Here is a 24,307-nt window from a genome sequence, read left to right as displayed (position 1 = left end):
TCTCATCTTATTAACTCCCGAGGTGATTAATAATAAATTGATCGGAAAAATCATAGCATGTAAAGAACTACAAGGCGGGGGGTGGGTAGGGAGGTGGCTCAGTGGAAGTCTTCCCACATGGGAATACCTTGTACAGGGGAAGCCTCACGATGGATCAGTGTGTGTTGTGTCTCCCATCGGTATCTTCCTACTGTCTTTTTTTCTTTCTCTCTCTCTCTCTCTGATATTGAAAGGAAAGTAAGAGTCCAAGGCACATACCATGAAGCAGGTCTGCAGGTGTCTTTCTTTCCCCTTTTTCTTCTCAATTAATTTCTCTCTGTCCTATTCAACAATAGCAGCAGCAGCAATAGGGAAAAAAAGATAGCCTCCTGGAGCAGTGGATTTGTAGTGTAGGCACTGAGCCCCAGCAATAACCTTGGAGGCAAAAAAAAAAAAAAAAAAAAAGTCCAAGGCTGGGAAGACAGCATAATGTTTACACAAAAGACTGAGGCTCCAAGGTCCTAAGTTCAGTCCCCTCACTACCAAATACCAGAGCTGAGCAGTGCTCTGGTTTAAAATGCAAAAAATAAAAAGGGCCCACTGGGAGCAGTACAATTGCACAGATGCAAAAAAGTCACAATAGTTCACTTGGTGATGTATATTCCTTCCCATGCTCAAGGACCCAGGTTTAAGCCCTGGCATCACATGGGAGCAACAGGACAGCAGCAGGGGAAGTTCAACAGATGGTGAGTGGCACTCTGGCATTTCTCCTCTTTTTGCCTACTCCTTTCCTGATCTGAAAGGGGGTGGGGGGCTGCCACACCCAGTTGAGTGCACACATTACCACATCCGAGGACCCAGGTTCAAGTCCCCAGTCTCCACCTATGGTGGGGGGAAGGGGAACTCAAGCAATGAAGCAGTGCTGCAGGTATCTTTTTTTTCTCCCTTTCCTTTCAATTTCTCTGTCCTACCAAAATAAAAAAGAAAGAAAAATAGTCCACAAACAGTGGAATCATGCATGCCTAAGGATTCCAGGTCATCCATCAATCAATCACGTTTAAAGGCTTGGGAGATAGCTCACTGTAAGTAAAGAGCCCACCTTACTCTAGGGTAGGCCCCAGCTTGAGATCTACCATATGGGAGGACCAGGGGGGTAAGCGCCATAGCTGATGGAGTTGGTCTCTTTTTGGAAAAATAGAAAGTTGGCCTGGGGGCAGTGGAATTTCACAAAACCTACCAGATGCCACATAAGAAAAGAAAAATGCTATAAATTAGAGGGCTGTAGGGGAAAATAAAAAGTCTACACATGGTGGGGGAAAATGAAAGGATCTGGCCTATCTACAAATGCGAATTAAGAGTAGGCAAAATAGCTCACCTGGAGAGTGCCATGCACGCAACCAAGATTTGAGTCTAGCCGCTATCATACTGGAGGAAGCTTCAGTACTATGATCTCTGTCTTTGTCCACTCTCCCTATATAAAAAAGTTGTCCTGGAGCAGTTAAGTCCCAGTGATGACCCTCTCCCCATCAAAAAAAAAGTTGAATTAAGTTCGAGTTTCTTTACTTTACCCTCTTCTCATACCTAATAATATATTTACCAAGAAGTACTTTTCAAGGTCCAGCAAACAATCCTCTGGTCTCCCTCCAAAGGGAAATTTTATACAATTCTTTTTTAGTTTTTAATGAATTTATTTATCCATTAGAAAGAGAAAGAACAGGAGTCGGGCAGTAGCGCAGCAGGTTAACACACCTGGTGCAAAGCACAAGGACTGGCATAAGGATCCCAGTTCAAGCCCCCGGCTCCCCACCTGCAGGGGAGTCACTACACAGATGGTGAAGCAGGTCTGCAGGTGCTTATCTTTCTCTCCCCCTCTGCCTTCCCCTCCTCTCTCCATTTCTCTGTCCTATCCAACAACAGTAACAACAACAATAACTACAACAATAAAACAAGGGCAGCAAAAGGAAATAAATCAGAGAGAGAGAGAACCAGTATCACTCTGGCACATATGATGCTAGGGATTGAATTTGGGGTCTCGTGCCTCAGAGTTCAGCACTATCCACTGTACCCACTCTTGGGAGCCAATTCTACACTTTTCTTTCTTTTTACCAGACCTCTGCTCAGCTCTGGTTTCTGATGGTGAGGGGGATTGAACCTGAGACTTAGGAGTCTCAGGCATGAGAGTCTCTTTGCATAACCATTATATTATCTACCACCATCCAATTCTTTCTTTTTTTTTTAATTCATTTTTTTCCTACTTTTTTTATTGGTGGTTTAATTTACACAATTCTTATAGCTTTTGACATTCTTTGACCTAGCAATTGTTATTAACAAGAATCTGTAATTCTATTTATAATACTTCAAGTTCCTTGAAACTAAGAATACCACTTTATCTCTATATCCCTTTAGCCTAGCCCAGGGCCTCTCACATAGCATATTTGGAACAAATAAATTCTTACTTGGGTAGGAAGGTATTGCTGAATGGGTGGAATTTTTGTCTGATATGATAAAAATCTTGGAAATAGCAATGATAGTTGCAGAATACTGGGAATGTAGCGCTACTAAACCAGAAACTTAAAAATGCCTTATTTTGATCTCACTCATAGACAGAAGTTGAAAATCAAGATCAGAAGGGAAAACGCTAAGCAGAACTTGGACTGGAGTTGGTGTATTGCACCAAAGTGAAAGACTCTGGCAGTGGGGGGGTGGGGGTGGGGTGGAGTGTTCAGGTCCTGGAACAGGATGGACCTAGTGGGGGGTTGAATAGTTGTGGAAAACTGAGAAATATTATACATGTACAAACTACTGTATTTACTGTTGACTGTAAAACTTTAATCCCCTATAAAGAAATTTTTAAAAATGCTTTATTTTGCTGGCAGCTTAAATCACTCCAAAAATATTTGCAACTGGAAATAACTTAAAACTCCAATAAAATATCCTCTCCAGAGGTCTTCCAGTAATATAAGTGCTCAATATGCATTTGCTAAACAAAAGAATAGAGCAAATGGGGAGATGCCTCAGAGGTGCAGCACAGGACTTACCTGTATGATACTTGAGTTAGATCCCTGGCAATACATATGCTGAAGAGATGCCCTGATTCTCTCTTTAAAAACAACAACAACAAATTATATATAGTATATATATGTGTATATATATATATATATATATATATATATATATATATTTTTTTTTAAGTAAATGGATAAACTAGCATGAGCACATGAAGAATGTCAAATCTACAGGAAAGCAATCTTGTTGATAACGGTGTATAAACTATAGTAGACAAGAATAAATGTATTTATTTTCATGTTTTTAACAACAGAAGAGAATCTTATAAACATTTATTTCAAGTTCAATAAAAATATAGATTCCTAACTTAATAGAAAGATAGCAAAATAATAATTATCACAGCAGGTGAGCTTAATAAATGCAGTCTTTAGTTGCAAAGTCCCATGTCATAACTATCTGTATCTCTCACTATCTAACCAGTTTGGCTGATTTAATCTCACTGGGCCTGGTTCTTCCCTGTCATCCATGCAAATATAGAACTCCTCATTTCTGGCTCATAATACTCTCATCAAAAAAAAAAAAAAAAAAGCATCTGAAAACTTTGTTTTTAGTCAGAACCAGGGACATAAAACTTAAAAATTTTAAGGGATATGTAGTGAATCCTGGTATTCATCACCTCAAATGTAAAAAAAAAAAAAAAAAGAAAGAAAGAAAAAGAAAAAAGTGCAATCTGTGCCCCTTTTAAAAATAATATTAATCTTTAAGGCTTAAAAAAAGTCCCTTCTAAAAAAAATAAATTAATAAAATAAAAAGTCCCTTCTAGGTGACCGAGGACCTAGTGGGGGTTGTATTCTTATATGGAAAAGTGGGAAATGTTATGCATGTACAAACTATTCTATTTACTGTCGAATATAAAACATTAATTCCCCAATAAAGAAATTTTAAAAAGTCTCTTCTAGAACTCATCAAGATCAGACATACCAGCCATATAAGGAACTGATGAAACCTGCTGTTTCCATGACAGAAAACATGAGACGTTAAAACCATCCCACTGAATGAATGACGGGAGATGGTGGGAGCTTTCTGCATAGCATTCCTTAGCTCAGATGGAAACAGACAGCCCTCCCTCCCTTCAGAACTGGGTCTCTGCAGCCTTTGCAAAAGCCAGTGGACTTGTTTCTTAAATACTGGATTTCAGCTTTCCATTGTTCTCCCCTGGAGATTCCTTCTCTTTAAGTTCTTTGTCTCTGACTGGGGAAAGAGTCTGACTTTCTATGGTGGTGACAACATCAGAGTCCAGTTTTCTTCTTTTCTTTATTTGGTGCAAGTGGGATTTGGACTTTCTATGTGCTGAAATGAAATGAAACAAACAAAAGCAACTATATTAGGATTTTTCTATAATTAATTCTAGAAGTACATAAAATTACTTTGGTTTGTAGCAGTGTTGAGATTGAACCTGGGACCTTGGGGCCCCAGTCATGAAAATCTTTTGCATAATCATTAAGCTGTCTCCCCAGCCCCATAATCCTTTTCTTTTTAACAATAGTAGGATCACATGTATTGATACAACTGCTTGGCATTCTTAAAGAAAGAAAAGATTGTACCTGCTAATCAGCAAACTAGAGCGAGTGACCATGTAAAATCAAGTATACTCTGCTAGGTGCTCTGTATCACAACTCTCTTAACAGTCTCACAGGTTAGTACTACTCAGCTCACTTTATACAGGAGGAAGTGAGCTCTCAGAGGTCTTAGATTTTGTCTAAGATCACACAACAGGTGAGCTCTCTGCTTAGCTGTAACTCTAAAATGAGACCTAAATTTCCAGATCAACGTTCTAGATCCATTTCTAGTATGAGGCATTCTGCTACCAACCAATACATTTCAACTCACACAGCAAAAAGTTCCAAATTCAAATCCTGAATGCTACTATAGGACAGAGATTCTGTCTAGGCTCAGGCCTACAGCACCCAGAGCAGCTTTCCTTACTTCTTCCCAGCCCACGCAGGGACAAAACATATGCCTACAATAGATAAGCCACTTGAGTGACTAACACACAGGACTCACATAGAGATAACAGGAAGCATTCTTTGATGATGATCCGTTTTGAGGGTCCAGAGAAGCAGTTAAAGCTGAAAAGCCACTATTGGCTGATAGCAACTTCTGACCTCTCACCCCACAGAAGGTGCCAGCTCTCTAACAAAACACATACAAGAGGTGTGTGTGTGTTGTTTTGTTTTCTATCCTGTGCCTTTTCATTTCAAGGGAATCTTATTTTGGAGCACTGACACAGACATATGACTAGGTTAAATTCTTTTTTGAGTAATAGTAAAGCATTTAAAAAAGGGTTTTAGATGCAAAAATAAGTATAGAGGAGGCTAGAAATCAAAGAAAAGTTCATGGTGGGGAGGGGGGTAGTCAGCTTTGTTCTCCAGATAGAGCCTGAGGCAAAAATAGGCTTCTGGACTGGCTCCCCATGGCAGCGGGAGATGGGAGCAAGGACTTGACAGATGGCACTATAGAAGGGCTTACACAAACTAAGCTTACAAAGGCTCACAAATGTTGCTTCTCTAAGGCTATCTCTGAAGACATTCGACAAATCAAACCACTAAGTTTCCTTTATAAAAAACAATCAGACACTCTCTTTCTCTTCCCCTTTCATCATTATAAACCAACAACAATTGAGGCTTCTTCTGCTGTATGGGCAATCACAGCCGGCCCCCATCTCTGACAATGAACTTCATTTTACCAGTTACCAGTTATTACAACTAATCATTCTATTGGTGGGCATGAAGAGAAAAATCAACTTCTCTGAGAATCCCATGTAAAGCAGTACTCTTAACAGGAGGAATCCAGCCACTGGGTAAACTACAGTCCTACTGTGCCTAAAATGAATGAGTTTCTAAATGTGAATTCAAGGCCTGCAGGCTAAGGCCTTCTGGGTTTTTACTGAAGGACTATAGAAATCTGACAGGGGAGTGCAGTGCAACTGTGTGACAGAGGCAGATACAGGGTCTAGAACAGGGATCTACACGAGGGCAAGGGCTGAGCTGGCTTAGGGAGCACCTTAGAAAGATGTTACTTCTGACCACCTTCTTTATCCAAATCTTGACAGCTTTGCTTCTAGTTTCCCTTAACACTGTTGATTAGACAGTTTTAGCACCACCATCATTTCATCTTATTATCTTTAAAAATGACAAATGAGACGCCACTTTCAAAGAAAATATTCACTAGGAGTGACAAATTCCTGCTCTCTCACAGCTGTTTCTGCTTCGTTCGTTACTGGCTGACTGGCTTCCCTTACAACCCTACTGTATCCACACTGACTTCTAAACACAAAAGGAAGAAAACAACAATACATTCCTATGAGGTAGGATCAAGACAATCAAAGGAAGTCTGCAGACATCTTAGTATAAAATATCTATTCTAGTTAAATCTTCCTTTGACACAGAAGTAAACTAATTTTCCAATTTACCAGTTACCAGTTATTACAACTAATTCTATTTATTGGTGGGCATGAAGAGAAAAATCTACTTCATATTTGAAATATGAAAGCCTTCATATTTGAGTTCATGTTCCTAGAGGAACCTGGCCATCCCTTTGCAAATAAACAGACTCTTTATTCAACCTAGTAAATACCTTATATTTTATGAAATGAGTGTGACCCTATAATTTCTCTATGGCCCTCTTCAGACACACTACCTGCCCATTCTCGGTCCCCAATGATGATTCGATCACAGATATCACACATGTGATAACTTTTCTTATTCTCTGTTTCACTGCATAACAGCTTGACTGGAGCAGCTTCAGGCTTGTGGCCCTAGAAGAAAAGAGGGAAGACTATTTGATTAAAAGAGATTTGTCCCAAACCATTCCTGTGAGACTCCTCACAGGAATGGGAGAAGATCTTTACATGCCATACATCCTCCTCTTTAAGTTCTTGTCTCTGACTGGGGAAATAGTCTGACTTTCTATGGTGGTGACAACATCAGAGTCCTGCAATTCCTCTCCTGGGGATATATCCTAAGGAACCCAACACATCCATCCAAAAAGATCTGTGTACACATATGTTCTTGGCAGCACAATTTGTAATTGCCAAAACCTGGAAGCAACCCAGGTGTCCAACAACAGATGAGTGGCTGAGCAAGTTGTGGTATATATACACAATGGAATACTACTCAGCTGTAAAAAATGGTGACTTCACCGTTTTCAGCCGATCTTGGATGGACCTTGAAAAATTCATGTTAAGTGAAATAAGTCAGAAACAGAAGGATGAATATGGGATGATCTCACGCTCAGGCAGAAGTTGAAAAACAAGATCAGAAGGAAAAAAAAAACAGAAGTAGAACCTGAAATGGAATTGGCGTATCACACCAAAGTAAAAGACTCTGGGGTGGGGGTGGATGCGTGGGGAGAATACAGGTCCAAAAAGGATGACAGAGGACATAGTGGGGGCTGTATTGTTATATGGGAAACTGAGGAATGTTATGCATGTACAAACTATTGTATTTACTGTTGAATGTAAAACATTAATTCCCCAATAAAGAAATAAAAAAATAAAAATAAAAGAGATTTGTACATCATTCTCTGATATTAAAGAGAAGTGGGGTTTTTCCCAAGATGTATTTTTCAAATCATCCCAGAGAGCAGATGGACTGTGAACATATTTCAGTAACAGTTTTTCTTTTTTTTTAATTTTATTTCTTCACCACTCCCATAACAAAAGGTCTGTACCCCCACCCCCACACTATAGTTCTCCCACAGTCTTGAAAATAGGTTGATATTTTGTTCTTTTTACATTTCTATATTCAACTTGGTAATAATTTTCCTAAATATAAAGTAGAAATACAGTTTCCAAGAATTTAAAAACATTCAGCCTTTCTGCTCTATTTCATGGAAAAAGCAGACTTGGTTCTTTGACACAGTGACAAAGGTGTCAGCTGAGTAAAGCTCTCTGGAAATCAGATAAAAGACTAAATGTTGGGAGTTGGGTGGTAGTGCAATGCACAAAGCACAAGGACCGGCGTCATGATCCCAGTTTGAGCCCCCAGTTTCCCACCTGCAGGGGAGTTGCTTCACAGTCAGTGAAGGAGGTCTGCAGGTGTCTATCTTTCTCTCCCTCTCTCTGTCTTCCCCTCCTCTTTCCATTACTCTCTGTCCTATCTACCAATGACAACATCAATAACAACAACAATAGTAACTGTAACAATAACAACAAAAAAAAGGGCAACAAAAGGGAAAACAAATAAAAAAATTTAATTAAAAAAAGAAGACTGAATTTTGATTAACAATCACCTGGATGAAGCTTTGCACAATTTCGAGAGCAGGTCGCAAAACAGTCTCCTCCCACTTTGAGACATCAGATACCTCTAAGCCATATACTGGGGGGACATTGGTACCAGGACCTGGTGGTGACAAAAAAGTTATGAGAAGTCAACCTCTAAAACTCAATCTATTCTACTCCCAGGACTCCAAAATTTTCAAGGAGGAGCATATAAGGACAAGTGAGCAAACATTCTGACCTTATCATTCATAATCAGAAATGTGAACCAACTAGTTACATATAACCCAATAAAGACCTAGAAGGCTGCTTGGCCTACAGGCAGCAGGCCCAGTTATCTGGAGACACCGGTGTTGATTTTACAGATCAGTTGGGAAGATGGAAGACTGTAAGACCTCTAGTGACCAATGTGTAGGCTATGATATAAAAGTAAGAGGAGGGGGCCGGGCGGTAGCACAGCGGGTTAAGCACACATGGTACAAAGCGCAAGGACTGGCTGAAGGATCCCAGTTCAAGCCTCCAGCTCCCCACCTGCAGGGGGTTGCTTCACAAGCGGTGAAGCAGGTCTGCAGGTGTCTTTCTCTCCCCCTCTCTGCCTTCCCCTCCTCTCTCGATTCCTCTGTCCTATCCAATGATAACGACTACAAGAACAACAACAATAATAACAATAAACAACAAGGGCAACAAAAGGGAAAAAATAGCCCCCAGGAGCAGTGGATTCATAGTGTGGACACAGAGCCCCAGCAATAACCCTGGAGGCAAAAAAAAAAAAAAAAAAAAACTAAGAAGAAAAAAACTGATGACGTGTTTGTTCTAAATTTCTTATTATCTTACAGTGATGTTGCTCTGTAAGAGAGTTCACAGTTTTCTTTAAGAGTAGAAACTATTCTTGGGTTTGTATCTATTCCTTTAAAAACCTGGAATTCATGAAACTCACTGATCCCATGACCAGAGATGGAGAACAGAATAGTATCAGTCAACAAGCCACAGAATCTGAGAACCAGAAAGAAGCAATAGAATTAAACTAGTTGAGCCCCTTCACTTAGGAGAGGAGTTTTTAAGAAGCACCTCTCTTTAAACATGTCTGCATAAAGATGAGACTGGAGATAGCTAAGAGCACTGCTATAGGCATTCCACCCATCTGAACCAACTAAGTTGAGTCTCTGCTGACACATTTCCCAGTCTGCACACATACCAAATTGCCTTCCACAGTTAGGTTAAGTCGGTTGCCCAAAGGCAAAGAGCATCACCCCATGGACAAAAACATCAAAGTCCACAGGATGCCAACGGCTAGCAGGTGCTGTCCTTTTGATTGTGCCAACCACAAACAAGATTCTTCATAAACCGGACTATGTTGCACCTGCCACCACACGGAAAGGTGAGACTGGGAGGTTGCAGGCAGCATCCACAGCACACCTGGCCTTGGCTAAGCTCTGCACCTGTTTCCAGACCACTCTATATTTTCCTTTCCCCTCTAAGTCTTTTGTTGGGCCTCTGTGCCCTGTCTAAGCACCTTTCAACAAGTTCTCGGCTCCCAGCTGCTATTTTTGGCTAGGGTCCAAGGCCAAGCTGGGGTGGGGAAGTCCCTTTGGCTTCTTGCCAGAACCATATCCAGGCAGGCTAGTCCTGTCCAATCACATACAACTCCTGATTTACAGGGCAGCTGTGCCTTTCACTCTTACACCAGGACTGTGCTGGCATACACATGAATGAGGAACAGGCATATGACACAATGTGCCATCAAACCCCTTCTGACTCAAAAATGGTGGAGTTTTTGTGGCTTAACCAAATCATTCCAATATGTACACACAAATCATTCCAATATGTACACACACACACAACAGAATAATAGTTATCTCTGGGGAGAAGAGAGGCTGCATTAAAAATATGTAGGGGTGAACTTCAATTTCAACTGATATGAAGACTTAAAAAAAATTTTTTTTATATATATTTATTTATTTTCCCTTTTGTTGCCCTTGTTTTTCATCATTGTTGTAGTTATTATTGTTGTTGTTACTGATGTTGTTGTTGTTAGATAGGACAGAGAGAAATGGAGAGAGGACGGGAAGACAGAGAGGGTAGAGAAAGATAGACACCTGCAGACCTGCTTCACCACCTGTGAAGCAACAACCCCCCTCCATACAAGTCGGGAGCCAGGGGCTCAAACCAGGATCCTTACCGGTCCTTGTGCTTTGCTCCATGTGCACTTAACCCATTGCACTATCACCCGACTTCCAATATGAAGACTTTTAACAGGATGCCCAGAAGAAGTAAAAGACAGTGTAAAGAGCCTCTTGGCCTCAAAACTACAATGGAGATCTCTGGCAGAGAGTGAGAAGTGGGAGACAGAACTTTAACCCAGTGACCAACAACACAGATCAAGGTATTTGTGGTCAAAGGCACTAGAAACAGTAGTGGACTGTCTTTATCTATAACTCAAAGTAAAAGTCTAACAGCGAAAAGTAAATAGCAGACGATTCAGAAACATCTGAAGGAAGTGCCACAAGATAAAACTAAGGTTTCACTCATGCTTAATCTCTTTTTAAACTAATATCCTTTTAAGTCACAATTACACAGTTTCTTATCTGCAGCCCAATACTGATGCCATGTATACATGGCTACAAAAACAAGAAGAATAGTATAAAGCAAAAAGAATGGACTTCAAAATCAGAATTGCATTCAATGTTCTACTACTGGGAGGCTGGGGACAAATATTTAACTTTTATTTTATTTTTCATTTATCATTAATAGTTTGTTACAAGATTGTAAGATTACACTGTGCTCCATACCACACCCATCACCAAAGTTCTATATTCCACCCTCTCACCTTCCAAAGATAACCACCACAGTTCTCAGAAACAGTTTACTTGCTTCTGTTGTTCTTTTTTTGGAAAGTTCATGTAAATATATTTAACTTTTTTTAAAAGAAATATTTTTTTGGGAGTCGGGCGTAGCTCAGTGGGTTAAGCGCAGGTGGCACTAAGCACAAGGACCAGCATAAGGATCCCGGTTCGAACCCCGGCTCCCCACCTGCAGGGGAGTCACTTCACAGGTGGTGAAGCAGGTCTGCAGGTGTCTATCTTTCTCTCCCCCTCTCTGTCTTCCCCGCCTCTCTCCATTTCTCTCTGTCCTATCCAACAACAATGACAGCAGTAACAACAACAACGATAAACAACAAGGGCAACAAAAGGGAAAATAAATAAATAAATAAATAAATGTAAAAAATTAAAAAAAGAAATATTTTTTAATATTTTTATTTATTTTGATTATTGGGCAAAGAGAGAGAGTACTTGAGAGGGAAGGCGGCGACAGAGAGAGACAGAGACACCTGCAACCCTGCTTTGCCACTTGTGAAACTTTCCTCCTGTAGGTGAGGACCGGAGGCTTGAACCCAGGTCCTTGTGCAGTAATGTGTGTGTTTAACTAGGTGCACCACTGCCTGGCCCCAATATATTTAACTTTCTGAGCAGTGGAACAGAGCTACAGGCATCGTCTCGCCTCTCTCACACCTGATGATAATTTTTTTAAAACATGGTCCCCCTGGTTAGGGGAAAGGGGGAAGGAAAGGAAAAATAAAAGAAACTTGATTGCTCTTTGGATATAAAATTTGAAGCTAAAAATCACCCTTGAACACAAATTCTGTCAAGGAAATCTTGCTATTCCACTCTGATCTAACGTAGTCAGCATCATCTGTTCAAAGGCTAAGGCAACTTCTTCATTAGGAAAATCTAACTTGCTTTTGGAAATATCACAAGAAAAATATCACTGGGAGCAGGGGTAGATAGCATCATGGCTAGGCAAACAGACTCCCATGCCTGAGGATCCAAAGTCCCAGGTTCAATCCCCTGCACCATCATAAACCAGAGCTGAGCAGTGCTCTGGTAAAAAAAAAAAAAAAAAAGAAAAAGAAAAATATCACTGGATAATTATTTATGCAATACTATTCCTTGGGACAGATATGTTGGAACAGGTCCAGAAACTAAAGTTCATTTTCTTTTAAATTTTTTCTATTATATTTATTTATTTATTTTTAATTTATTTTATTTATTTATTCCCTTTGTTGCCCTTGTTGTTTTATTGTTGTAGTTATTATTGTTGTTGTCATTGTTGGATAGGACAGAGAGAAATGGAGAGAGGAGGGGAAGACAGAGAGGGGGAGAGAAAGACAGACACCTGCAGACCTGCTTCACCGCCTGTGAAGCGACTCCCCTGCAGGTGGGGAGCCGGGGCTCGAACCGGGATCCTTATGCCGGTCCTTGTGCTTTGCGCCACCTGCGCTTAACCCGCTGTGCTACAGCCCGACTCCCCTATTATCTTTATTTATTTATTGGATAGAAACATTGAGAAATTGAGACAGAGACACACCTGCAGCACTGCTTCATCACTTGCAAAGCTTTCCCCATGCAGGTGGGGACCAGGGGCTTGAATTCAGGTCCTTGCACACTGTAACATGCATGCTCAATCAGGTGTGCCACCACCTGGCCCTCTAAAGTTCATTTTCTTTTCTTTTTTAATTATTATTTATTTATTCCCTTTTTGTTGCCCTTGTTGTTTTATTATTGTAGTTATTACTGATATCATTGTTGTTGGATAGGACAGAGAGAAATAGAGAGAGGAGGGAAAGACAGAGAGGGGGAGAGAAAGACAGACACGTGAAGACCTGCTTCACCGCTTGTGAAACGACTCCCCTGCAGGTGGAGAGATGGGCTTGAACCAGGATCCTTACGCCGCTCCTCGTGCTTTGTGCCAGGTGCATTTAACCCGCTGCGCTACCGCCCAACTCCTTAAAGTTCATTTTCTTGATGAGCTGAGGACATCTACATTTGACCAAAAACAGACTATGGAGTCAAGGAAAAATAACATGACTTACGGCTTAAAAAACGGTTTTTCACCCATCGATTCTGCTTCCGGGCATACCTCTTTGTCACTTGTTTCAAAGCCTCAACACCTAAAAGATAAGGTAGATATAATGTCCACATATAAACTTCTCACCCTGCCAAAAGGCAGGCCCTCCCAACCCAGGAGAAATTAAACACCGAAGCAAACAGGTGAACACCTAGTAGGTGAAAACCTCAATTCTGAGCTGAAGATCGCTTGGAACTCTTTCTTTCAGTTCTTTCTCAGACCATACCAGCAGGGTACTCTGCAATGAAGGATGTCCAGCACTAGGTTAGATGGAGAAATCCACACCTTTCTTTAGGAGCTGGTTACTAGTCTCTGGTGTACATTTTCCCTCAGAGATCAGGTATTCGTGAAATTCCTTGAAGCCAATTGACTGGAAGATACCATGTTGATAATCCTGGCTGGGAACAGGAGAGCATCAGCAGATGAGCCACTACATCTGAGAGTTACTGGGGACCTTGGAGATGATCTAGCTGAATCATTTCATCTCAGAGATGAGAACACTGAGATCCTTAGCAGTTACTGTCTTCTCTCTGAAATCCTTCTACCACCCCACACCAACTACCAGGTTACTTCCTCAAAGATGAACTCCTGGGAAGGCCCAATAGATTAGAAAGCTGTACTAGTTTGTAACTGTAATAAAAGACCAACCCTTATTCAAACAAGTCTTGCCAACCCCAAGGAAGAGGCTAATAATACACAAGTAGTTTCAAAGTCAGTATTTATTTATGGCCTTTTGACCTTAAGAAGATAAGTAGTGCAGCAGGTTAAGCACACGTGATGCCAAGCACTAGGACCGGCTGGTTCGAGCCCCTGGCTCCCCACCTGCAGAGGAGTCGCTTCGCAAGTGGTGAAGCAGGTCTGCAGGTGTCTTTCTCTCCCCCTCTCTGTCTTCCCCTCCTCTCTCCATTTCTCTCTGTCCTAACAATGACAACATCAATAATAATTACAACAACAATAAAAACAAGGGCAACAAAAGGGAAAATAAATATAATAAAAAAATTTAATTGCTTAAAAATTAAAAAAAGAAGATAAAGAGTAGGACAAAGTAATAGCCAGATCCTCACCTATTTTCTGAAACTTTCTTCTCATTATAACGCCTGTGAAAACCTCTTAGTTCATCCAAAAGCCCAGCAGCAAGCATGGCATCCACCCTCTTTTCCAACCGTTCATCTAGAACTTGAAGCAAATTAGCTCATTAACCAACAAGACTGTCATAGGTGGCTACTATATCTTTAACAAGATAAACAGACAGACTGTGACAAATTAAAAAAAAAAAAAAAAGGTGTTCAAGTGGAAGAAAGCATTCAGAGCCCAAACATTAGAGGCAACTCATGTTATAGATGGTTCTATTTAACTATAACCCCAATAAAAATAGCTATACTAAAGTCCATCATCTTACTGGTACATAGAAAGAGTACAACAAAGATGTTTAGGAAAGGCAAAATTATTTATTTATTTATTTATTTTTGCTTAAAATTAATACTTTTTTTTTTTTGCCAGAGTACTCAGCTCTGGCTTATGGTAGTATTAAGCATTGAACCTGGGTCCTTGGAGTCTCAGGCATAAAAGTCTTTTTGCATAATCATTATGGTATCTCCCTAAGCCATAATTAATTTTCTTATAAAATGTATAATCAGTGCTCACTTAAGAAGCAACTGAGAGGGAGCTGGGTGGTAGTGCCGCAGGTTAAGAGCACGTGGCTCTAAGCGCAAGGACCAGCCTAAGGATCCCGGTTCAAGCCCCTGGCTCCCCACCTGTAGGGAAGTCGCTTCACAGGTGGTGAAGCAGGTCTGCAGGTGTCTCTCTTTCTCTTCCCCTCTCTGTCTTCCCCTCCTCTCTCAATTTCTCTGTCCTATCCAACAACGACATCAAGAACAACAATAATAACTACAACAATAAAACAAGAGCAACAAAAGGGAAGATAGTCATTCAAATGTGCTTGAAAAGTTTATGAATCAGTTAAACTGAATTTTTGGATATGCTTTTATTTTATTGGGACTCAGGAAGTGGCTCAGCAGGTAGAATGTATGTTTTCCATTTGTGGGACCCTCATTTTGATTCCTAGGATCATATCAAAGTACCAGAGGAACTCCACAGATAGTAGAGGGGTACTGTGGTGTCTCTCTCTCAGTCTTTTATTCTAAAAATACAGAATAAAAGTTGAGTCAGGAATGTCATTCAGTACATTCCCTTACAATACATTAAAAAATAAGTCATTATTGGAAAGTTGTTTCTATAAACTTACAATTGAGGTTAATTTAACAAATTTACACAATTTCAATTATGTTCTGCTACACCTCTCTGCCAGCAGTATTTCCTGGTCTACAGCGATAGCAACCTTGTTTTCCTACTTCCCTAAAATGTTTGCATTTATTGAGGACTCACTATGTGTCAGAAACATTCTGAGTCTCTTATATGTATCATTAATACATATGAGGTATGTACTACTATTATTATCTCTATTTTACATACGAGAAAATTTAAACATCAAGAAGTAAACAATTTTGCCTTACAATTCATATAGTGGGGCCAGGTAGTGGTGCACCCAGTTGAGTGCACACGCTACTACTATGTGCAAGGATCCATGTTCAAGCCTCCAGTTCCCACCTGTGGGGGAAAGCTTCAGAAGCGGTGAAGCAGTGCTGCGACAGGTGTCTCTTTTTCCTCTTTTTTACGTCCTCCTTTCCTCTCAATTGCTCTCTGTTCTACTAAGTAAAGAGGGAAGAGTGGAGAGAGGGAGGGAGGGAAGAGTGGAGGGAGGGAAAGGAAGGCAGGCTGCCGGGAGTGGTGGATTCTTCGTGTAGGCACTGAGTCCCATGATATCTTTGGTAGCAATACAAAGCAAGGCAAAGCAAAACAAAACAAAATGGTGCAGAAAATGGAGGAGCAAGACTATAAATCTAGACAGTATGGCTTAGAGACCATGTTCTTAATCATCATACTCTACTCTCCATCTACATAAAAGTCTCATCTTTCCAGACTTGGTTCTAAAGTTACCTTTACAAATTATTCCCTAGAGGTCTGAGAGATAGACCTGGCTGAAGCTTTGGGGCACTATGCATGAGGTCCCGAGTTTGATCCCTGGCAGTGTTATGTGCCTGAGTGATGCTCTGGCTCTCAGTCCCTTTCACTCTTCTTACTGATAAACTGTTTTGTTTTGTTTTGTTTTTCCAATTGCCTCAGAGGATACATACCATCCTTTATTTGTGGCCTCACAGCATTTTTTTAGTCCAACAATATAGCATCTTTCATGATTTGTCACCCCACTAGACTAGGAAAAGCAGGCAATATCTTATAAATTCATCTCTGAAATCCAAGTACTACACAAAATACTTGACACTTCGTGAAATGATTTCTAGATTATCTGTTGAATGAAGAAGTTACTACTATTACAGCGTATAATTATACTTTAACACACCATCAGGCTAGCTACAGCTAGCTAACCATCACACTCATCTTTGCTTTCTTACCCTCGTTCTACACATTCTCCCTCTCTAAACAGTTACCCAGGACAGTGGTATTTTACCTAAGTCAATGAATAAAATGCTGATGAAGTGTATATCAAAACTTATTTAGTGTTTATTATGATTTATTATGTGCTGAGATTTTTACTACAGTTATTATGAGTCATATCTCAAACAGACTCTAGGGCATCAGAGGGTTTTTACCTGTCTGGTCAGCGTAAAGCCAGAAGATGCAAGGATTAGGGAATCTCAGAGGCCCTCCAAGGGGACCACCACCTTCCTCTGCATGTTGACGATGAAGAAATTCACTATGAGAGATTCCTGTTTCTTCAAATACTTGCAAGCTCCTGAGTCATTTAAAAGAGAGAGGGAAGAATCCCCATAAAAATCATTAGAAAATATTAATTCTATTGGTGTACTGCACCAAAGTAGAAGTCTCTGGGGTGGGGGGTGGGTTCAGGTCCTGAGACATGATGGCAGAGGAGGACCTAGAGCGAGCTGAATTGTTATGTGGAAAACTGAGAAATGTTACACATGTACAAACTACTGTATTTTACTATCGACTGTAGACCATTAATCCCCCAATAAAGGGAAAAAAAAACAAGTGAAACAAGGAGAAACTATTAAAGACATTCTCATGTAGACATGAAAAATGTATGGTTACCCCAATCCTATAGCTATTCAGAGAAGAGTCCTAAAAAAAAAAAAGATTTTAGGGATAGTAAGAAGTAACACTAATCTTCTAGACATAAACATTTTTTTCTGAAGTCAGCTAAACAGGTTCAGAAACAAGTTTCTTCTACATTAACAAAGTGTGACTTACTCACTTTCAGGTAAGTAATGAAAGAACTTGTTTGGGACACTTTGTTATAAGCCAACAAGTCTGGTCTCGCTGGAATGCCTTTCCCACAGTACAAAAGTATGCTGTATATCCAGTTCACCAACTTTCTTTTTAAAAATGTCTAAAATGAATGAAGAATGCTTCTGACTAATTTGGTATACTACCAGCACAAAGGTCACTAAAGAAAAAAAGAAACTCACATATTTACTTTTAAGCTACCATCCACTCCCTGTATCTATTATGTTATGCAGCACTAGGTAATTTAACTCTCAAATCTATACTCTACCACTTTGGGTGATTACAATTTATCAGTCTGAAAGCGATCTTTCTCTTCCTGACCCAATTCTACTTGCTGAAACCTTAACTCAAGAGTAAAGACCCCTTGTCTTTCTGTATCACTGAACACTCAGAGAGAACTATGAGGGGAAATGTAGTAATAAAAAGATAACTAGAGGTTAGAATATAGCTTCAAACTGAAAAAAAAAAAAGATGAAAAAATTCTCCCTAAAAGAGATTCTAGAGTTCTTGTTTAGAACCAACTGATTTTACTAAGACCCAATTCTCAACATTTCTCTTTTTAAAATTATTTTATTATTTACTTTACTATTTTATTTATTAGATAGAGATAGAGAGAAACTTAGGGGGGAGGGGAAGATAGAGAGAGGGAAAGAGACAGAGAGACACCTGCGGACCTGCTTCACCACTCATGAAGCTTTCCCCCTGCAGGTGGGGGCCAGAAGCTTAAACCTGGATCCTTGAGCACTGTAATGTGAGTGCTTAACCAGGTACGCCACCGCCTGGTCCTGAGAGAAACATTTATTATTATTTTTTAAATATTTATTTATTTTTCCCCTTTGTTGCCCTTGTTGTTGTTGATGTCGTCATTGTTGGATAGGACAGAGAGAAATGGAGAGAGGAGGGGAAAAAGACAGAGAGGGGGAGAGAAAGATAAACACCTGCAGACCTGCTTCACCACCTGTGAAGCGACGCTTCTTGCAGGTGGGGAGCCAGGGGCTTGAACCGGGATCCTTATGTCGGTCCTTGCGCTTTGCGCCACATGCACTTAACCCGCTGCGCTATACTGACTCCCGAAACATTTCTATTGTAATGTTTAAAATAAATTTTGGATTATTTTATACAGAGCATACATTCTCACAAGTGGTAGTGTCTCTCTTTTTTAAAAAAATATTTATTTATTCCCTTTTGTTACCCTTGTTTTACTGTTGTAGTTATTGTTATTGATGTCGTCGTTGTTGGATAGGACAGAGAGAAATGGAGAGAGGAGGGGAAGACAGAGGGGGAGAGAAAGATAGACACCTTCAAACCTGCTTCATCACTTGTGAAGAGACGCTCCTTGCAGGTGGGGAGCCGGGGGCTCGAACCGGGATCCTTAAGCTGGTCCTTGAGCTTTGCGCCACGTGCGCTAAACCCGCTGCGCTACCGCCCGACTCCCGGTAGTGTCTCTCATGTGGCAAAACAATCAAAACTTAAGATGATGCAATAATGCAGGATCCAAGGGTAATTGTACTTGAAAACATCTTTTTCTTTAGTAATACATTTAGTTTCACTTTATCTGAAGGACAGAAAAGAACTGAAGGAAAGAGTAGGCATTTTTTCCCCCCTAAAGTGGCTTCTGGTTGGTGACAGGGAAGCAACAGAGAAGGGGAAAGGGGAAATTAAAAAAAAAAAAAAAAGGGCAGGGATAGATAGCATAATGGTTATGCAAACAGTCTGTTATGCCTAAGGCTTCGAAGTTCCAGGTTCAATCCCCTGCACCACCATAAACCAGAGCTGATCAGTGCTCTGATAAAAAAAAAAGATTAAGAAACACTGGTTTAGGTGCCAGGAGATAGGTCACCCAACAGGATATACATTTTATCATGTTTGGGGGCCCTGAATTTGAGCCCCGTGACACTGGAGCAGGGCTGTGGTCTCCCTCCCTCCTTTTCACTTTCTAAAGTATAAAGAATGAAAAGGTTGACCTAGACACAGTGGCATTGCACATAAACAAGACTCCAGTATCAAGTTTGTTTTTTTTAAAGACTGACTTATTAGAAGGGGAGGACACACCAGAACATCACTCTGGTACAAGGGGTATCAGGGACTGAATTCAGGACCTCAGTGTTTTATCTACTGCAACACCTCCCAGAGCCCCCTCACGCACACACACTTTTTAAAATCAGTTTATTGACTGCTAGCAGGGCTTTTTCACATGTGCATGATTTCACCATTATCTGCACTTTTTTTTTTTTCAGACAGAGAGAGAGGAGAGTCACCACAACACTGCTCTACCTCTCATGAAGTTTCCCCCTTTGCATGGTGTTCCCATGTGGTGGCTGGGGGCTTGAACTCAGGTCTTCATGCATGAAAAAGAGTGAGCTCTATCCTGTGAGGCATTTTCTGCCCCCCCCCCCCCAATTGTTTCTAAAGAAACACTGATTCCAGTTTCTCTACCCTCTGCTAGGAAAAAGAAAAAAAAAGAAATACTGATTAAACCTGTATAATCATACATATAATAGGTCCTTCGTTAGATCCTCTACTCTACTAGGTAAGGAAGCACTCCCAACACTGCAAATAAATATACCAACCACATGAACTTGCAATTTCAACAGCATCCTAAGAAAACATGACCTTATGAGTTCATTCAGTACCCACTCACCACCTTTCTCTCTTCCCTTCTAGAAAGTCTCCATGAGTAAAGGTGAGCTGATCTACAAGAGTTTATAAAATCTGCCTCCCACTAGGAAAGCTGCTGGGGCAGAACTCAGCATTGCACAAGCAATTGTGAAACCCAAATCACAATGTAAACGAAGTGCATGCCAGAAGAAAATTATATGAAAACTGTTATACAAGCAAAGATCAAATAGAAAATGGAGCAAGATTACCTAAGTCCTAGGGGGAAATGACATTGTATTATGTATTTTAAATATAACAGCAAAGTAGGGTGCAACTGTTTATTGAAGGAATTGGACTAAGGCAGTAACTCCCAACCTGCTGAACTGGAACACATCAATCGCCACCAACTGCTATTAAATCTCGCTCGTCTCTCTCGTCACCCAGAGAAACTGAAGAACTGACTGTCCCCTAACTCTGGAGGAGCTCAGGGGTGGTCAACATGCTCAGGCTTTCTTACCTGGCCACTTTGCGCTTGTCGTGTGGGTGCAGTGTGGCAGCCCTTTCAGGGTCCACCTGGCATAGGCGTTTGTGCAGGGTGTGGCTGTCTTCCTTTTCAAGCTCTACTTTCCGGTCAGTCACTTTCTCAGTGTTCACTTCCTGGGGCTATGAAATGAAAGTTTAGAAGTAAACTAACAATCCCCTGCCCCACCAAAAGCCAGAGCTGAGCAGTGCTCCAGTGAAAGAAATAAGTACAATAAAAGTAAACTTAATTTAACAATCCAGCAAACATTAAGACAATGTATGTACCAGGCACTTTGCTACATGTTAGAAATACAGACTGGGAGCCATCAGAGGACCTTGCTATATAGTACATAACAGACTATAAACAGAAAATTTCAACACACTGTGGTAAGTACTGTGAGGCCATAGTAAACAAAGAGGAAGGAGGACTCAAGTACCCTGCTCCTTAGTCTGAGGTACAAGTAAGTATGGGGAGGGGCCTGGGCAGTGGTACATCTGGTTGAGCACACACGTTACCATCAGCAAGGACCCAGGTTCAAGCCCCTGGTCTCCGCCTGCAAGGAGGAAGGTTCACAAGTGGTGAAGCGGTGTTGCAGATGCTTCTCTTTGTCTCCCTCTCAGTTTCTGTCTCTATCCAATAAGTGAATAAATAAAATATATATTTTTAAAAGTCTGGAAAGGGGCTGAGAGTTGGCACACCCAGTTAAGTGCACATATCACCAAGTTCAAGAACCTGGGTTTGAGCCCCCTCTCCCTACTTACAGGAGGGTCGCTTCACAAACAGTGAAACAGGTCTGCAGGTGTCTATCTTTCTCTCCATCTCCCCATCCTCTCTCAATTTCTCTCTGCCCTATCTACTAAAAATTAGAAAAAATACAGGAGTTAGGCGGTAGCCTAGCGGGTTAAATGCACGTGGCACAAAGCGCAAGGACTGGTGTGAGGAACCCGGTTCGAGCCCCCGGCTCCCCACCTGCAGGGGAGTCGCTTCACAGGCGGTGAAGCAGGTCAGAGGGTGCCTATTTTTCTCTCCCCCCTCTGTCTTCCCTTCCTCTCTCCATTTCTCTCTGTTCTATCCAACAATGACGACATCAACAACAGTAATAACTACAACAACAACAAAAAGGGTAACAAAAAAAAAAAAAAAACAAGGGCAGCAAAAAGGAAATAAATAAATAAATATTTTAAAAAATAGAAAAATAAATAAATAAATAGAAATCCACTATGGTAGATCTGTAGTGCCAGCACAGCACCAAACCCAGCAATAAAAATAAAATAAATAAATATGGGCGATAACGTGTCTGTGTTAGTGTATCTAGCAATCTACTTTTCTTGGGGTGACCGAAAAGTAAACCAAAATTGCCAGCACTTTACAACTTGCAAAGTCCCATCCTATGCAAAATCTCTGTAAGAAAAATTAGTGCTGGACATCTCCCTGACACACAAAGTATCATAGCCAAGAAATGTCGAGTCTGACCAATGTACTGCTAATTTACATGGAGATGCTAATTAATCCAGAGGACCATTTTACACACACACACACACACACACACACACACACACACACACACACAGGCCTGCCCCTGGGCCAGTCTTGAGGACACATTTCACATGTGGAGGTGGTATTTGCTTCAGAATACCAAGTGGGAAAATTATAGTTGCTGACTGTAAGAAATAGACCAGAGTCAATCTTCCTCTCACTAAAATTAAGTTGGTGAGAAAGAGGAACACATTTCTTCAGTGAGTTATAAGTGACCTAATGTACCTTAGTAGTGACAAGAACTTTCCAAAGCAGAGACTCAATGTAGTAGTTGGTTCCTCCCACGACAATAGGAATCTTGTTTCGGGCAAATATATCTTCAATGTGAATATTAAGGAAGACATCAAAATATTTATTTTTAAAAGATTTATTTATTCATTAATGAGAAGGAGGGAGGGAGGGAAGGAGAAAGAGAAAGGAAGAGAGAGAGATGGTATAAATCTGGTGTATATGATGATGATGGAGGTTAAACTTGGGGTTTCCTGCTTGAAAACCCACTGTGCCATGTCCTGAGTTGAGACATCATAATATTTAATATTTAATATTAACAGAATACTGAATCACTTGAGGAAGGTATTAATAAGATAACACATGCATTTCTCTGAAATACAGAGAAAGGGTAGAAACCAAGATAAATTGATTATCAGACTTCACAGCTCCTCATGAATTCTCAAAACCACTTCTTACCAGTTCTGAAGGGATATACATGAAGCAGAAATAAAGGCATGCTAGTAATTCCTCCCAGTTCTAGAGTTCTTGCTGCTTAAACCTCAAAGCTTGAGGGAGCTGGGCGGTAGCGCAGCAGGTTAAGCACAGGTGGCGCAAAGCACAAGGAACGACATAAGGATCCCGGGTTCGAGCCCCTGGCTCCCCACCTGCAGGGAAGTCACTTTACAAGCTGTGAAGCAGGTCTGCAGGTGTCTATCTTTCTCTCCCCCTCTCCGTCTTCCCCTCCTCTCTCCATTTCTCTCTGTCCTATCCAACAAGACATCAATAACAACAATAAAACAAGGGCAACAAAAGGGAATAAATAAATATTTTAAAAAAAAACAACCTCAAAGCTTGCTTAGTATTAATGGCCAAAGCACAAGATCTCTCATAAAATCAACTGCCAACTGCTCAGGAAGCCAGGAAGTGATAGCTATTGTATGACTTTGCCTTGTAAAGCAAAATGTAAACTAGTTTCTCTAAACCATGATTCTTAGACTCATTAAGTCTCTACCATTAAATGTATTGGAAACTATCAATGGAAACTACCAGATCAACTAAAAAGTATGAGTATAGAACACAAATAGATTTTAATTACCCACTCCAACTCTCAGACACATTCTTCAACTGAAGCCTGAGCTTCAGTTTTCTCACCTATAAAGCCCTGAGTTTTTTTTCAACACTACAGTAACAACAGTGCATTATATCCCCGAACACAGCGACACGTGTTTTGACTGAGTGAGCACTCAGTGTACTCTGAAATTAATTTTTATATTCCTGCTACTTTGTGTTTCTTCTCTTTAGAATCTCTAAACAGATAATTATTCCTTTAAGAAGGGCTTTGCTTCTGAGTATAACTGATAAAAAGAGACTTTCAAATCAGATAAAGACACACACTTCATTCTTTTGCCAGCCAGTCTATGGGCAAAAAGCCTACTAAAAATACTTCAGAAGCTAGAATGGGGAGAAACTTGTTCCAATCAGCAATCACAAGATAAAAACATTACACATATATATATATATATATATATATATATATATATATATATATATATAATTACTTGTCCACTTGCTTTTAAAAAAGAAAGTCATATTTAATGTCCCCTCTAACTACAGAGAATATATAAGTATATGGTGATTGTAAAAAAATTTTTAAAAATATATGATAGAAGGGAAAATGATAAAATGCAAGAATGAAAAAGCGGAAGGAACGTGGAAAAGGAGACATTGGTAGAGAAAGGTTTAGCTTGCTTCTCCAACCCAGAAAACAACTGCAATGATGGACAAAATCTTTCATTTCTGAGTGTTAGTATCCAAGTATCTTTACCACTCAAAGCAAGGTTAATTAGATACTTCTTTTTTAATAATTTTTTTCTTATATTTACTTATTTTCCCTTTTGTTGCCCTCGTTGTTTTTTATTGTTGTTGTAGTTACTGTTGTTATTATTGAT

The 24,307-nt window shown here is 40.3% G+C and overlaps 1 protein-coding gene across 3 annotated transcripts in view; it reads right to left on the bottom strand.

The window, feature by feature from the left end:
• Positions 1-3,255: 3,255 nt before the first annotated feature.
• TRIT1 (tRNA isopentenyltransferase 1) overlaps positions 3,256-24,307 on the bottom strand; it is a 50,416-nt gene continuing 29,364 nt past the window's right edge. Inside the window, exons 3-11 of one of the 3 annotated variants that reach the window (XM_007527084.3) lie at positions 22,374-22,472; positions 20,607-20,752; positions 16,837-16,979; positions 14,233-14,344; positions 13,454-13,566; positions 13,134-13,211; positions 8,278-8,387; positions 6,685-6,802; positions 3,256-4,335 (exon numbers count right to left, since the gene is read on the bottom strand). In XM_007527084.3, the coding sequence (XP_007527146.1) occupies positions 4,166-4,335; positions 6,685-6,802; positions 8,278-8,387; positions 13,134-13,211; positions 13,454-13,566; positions 14,233-14,344; positions 16,837-16,979; positions 20,607-20,752; positions 22,374-22,472 (1,089 nt within the window). In that variant the 3' untranslated portion in view covers positions 3,256-4,165. The remainder of the gene's footprint in view (positions 4,336-6,684; positions 6,803-8,277; positions 8,388-13,133; positions 13,212-13,453; positions 13,567-14,232; positions 14,345-16,836; positions 16,980-20,606; positions 20,753-22,373; positions 22,473-24,307) is intronic. The other 2 variants (XM_060206161.1, XM_060206160.1) reach the window with 2 other exon arrangements.

Source organism: Erinaceus europaeus, chromosome 13, assembly GCF_950295315.1.
Source record: "Erinaceus europaeus chromosome 13, mEriEur2.1, whole genome shotgun sequence".
Classification (NCBI taxonomy): Eukaryota; Metazoa; Chordata; class Mammalia; order Eulipotyphla; family Erinaceidae; genus Erinaceus; species Erinaceus europaeus.
Note: the sequence above shows the minus strand (reverse complement) of the source record. Positions and strands in the feature narration are given on the sequence as shown.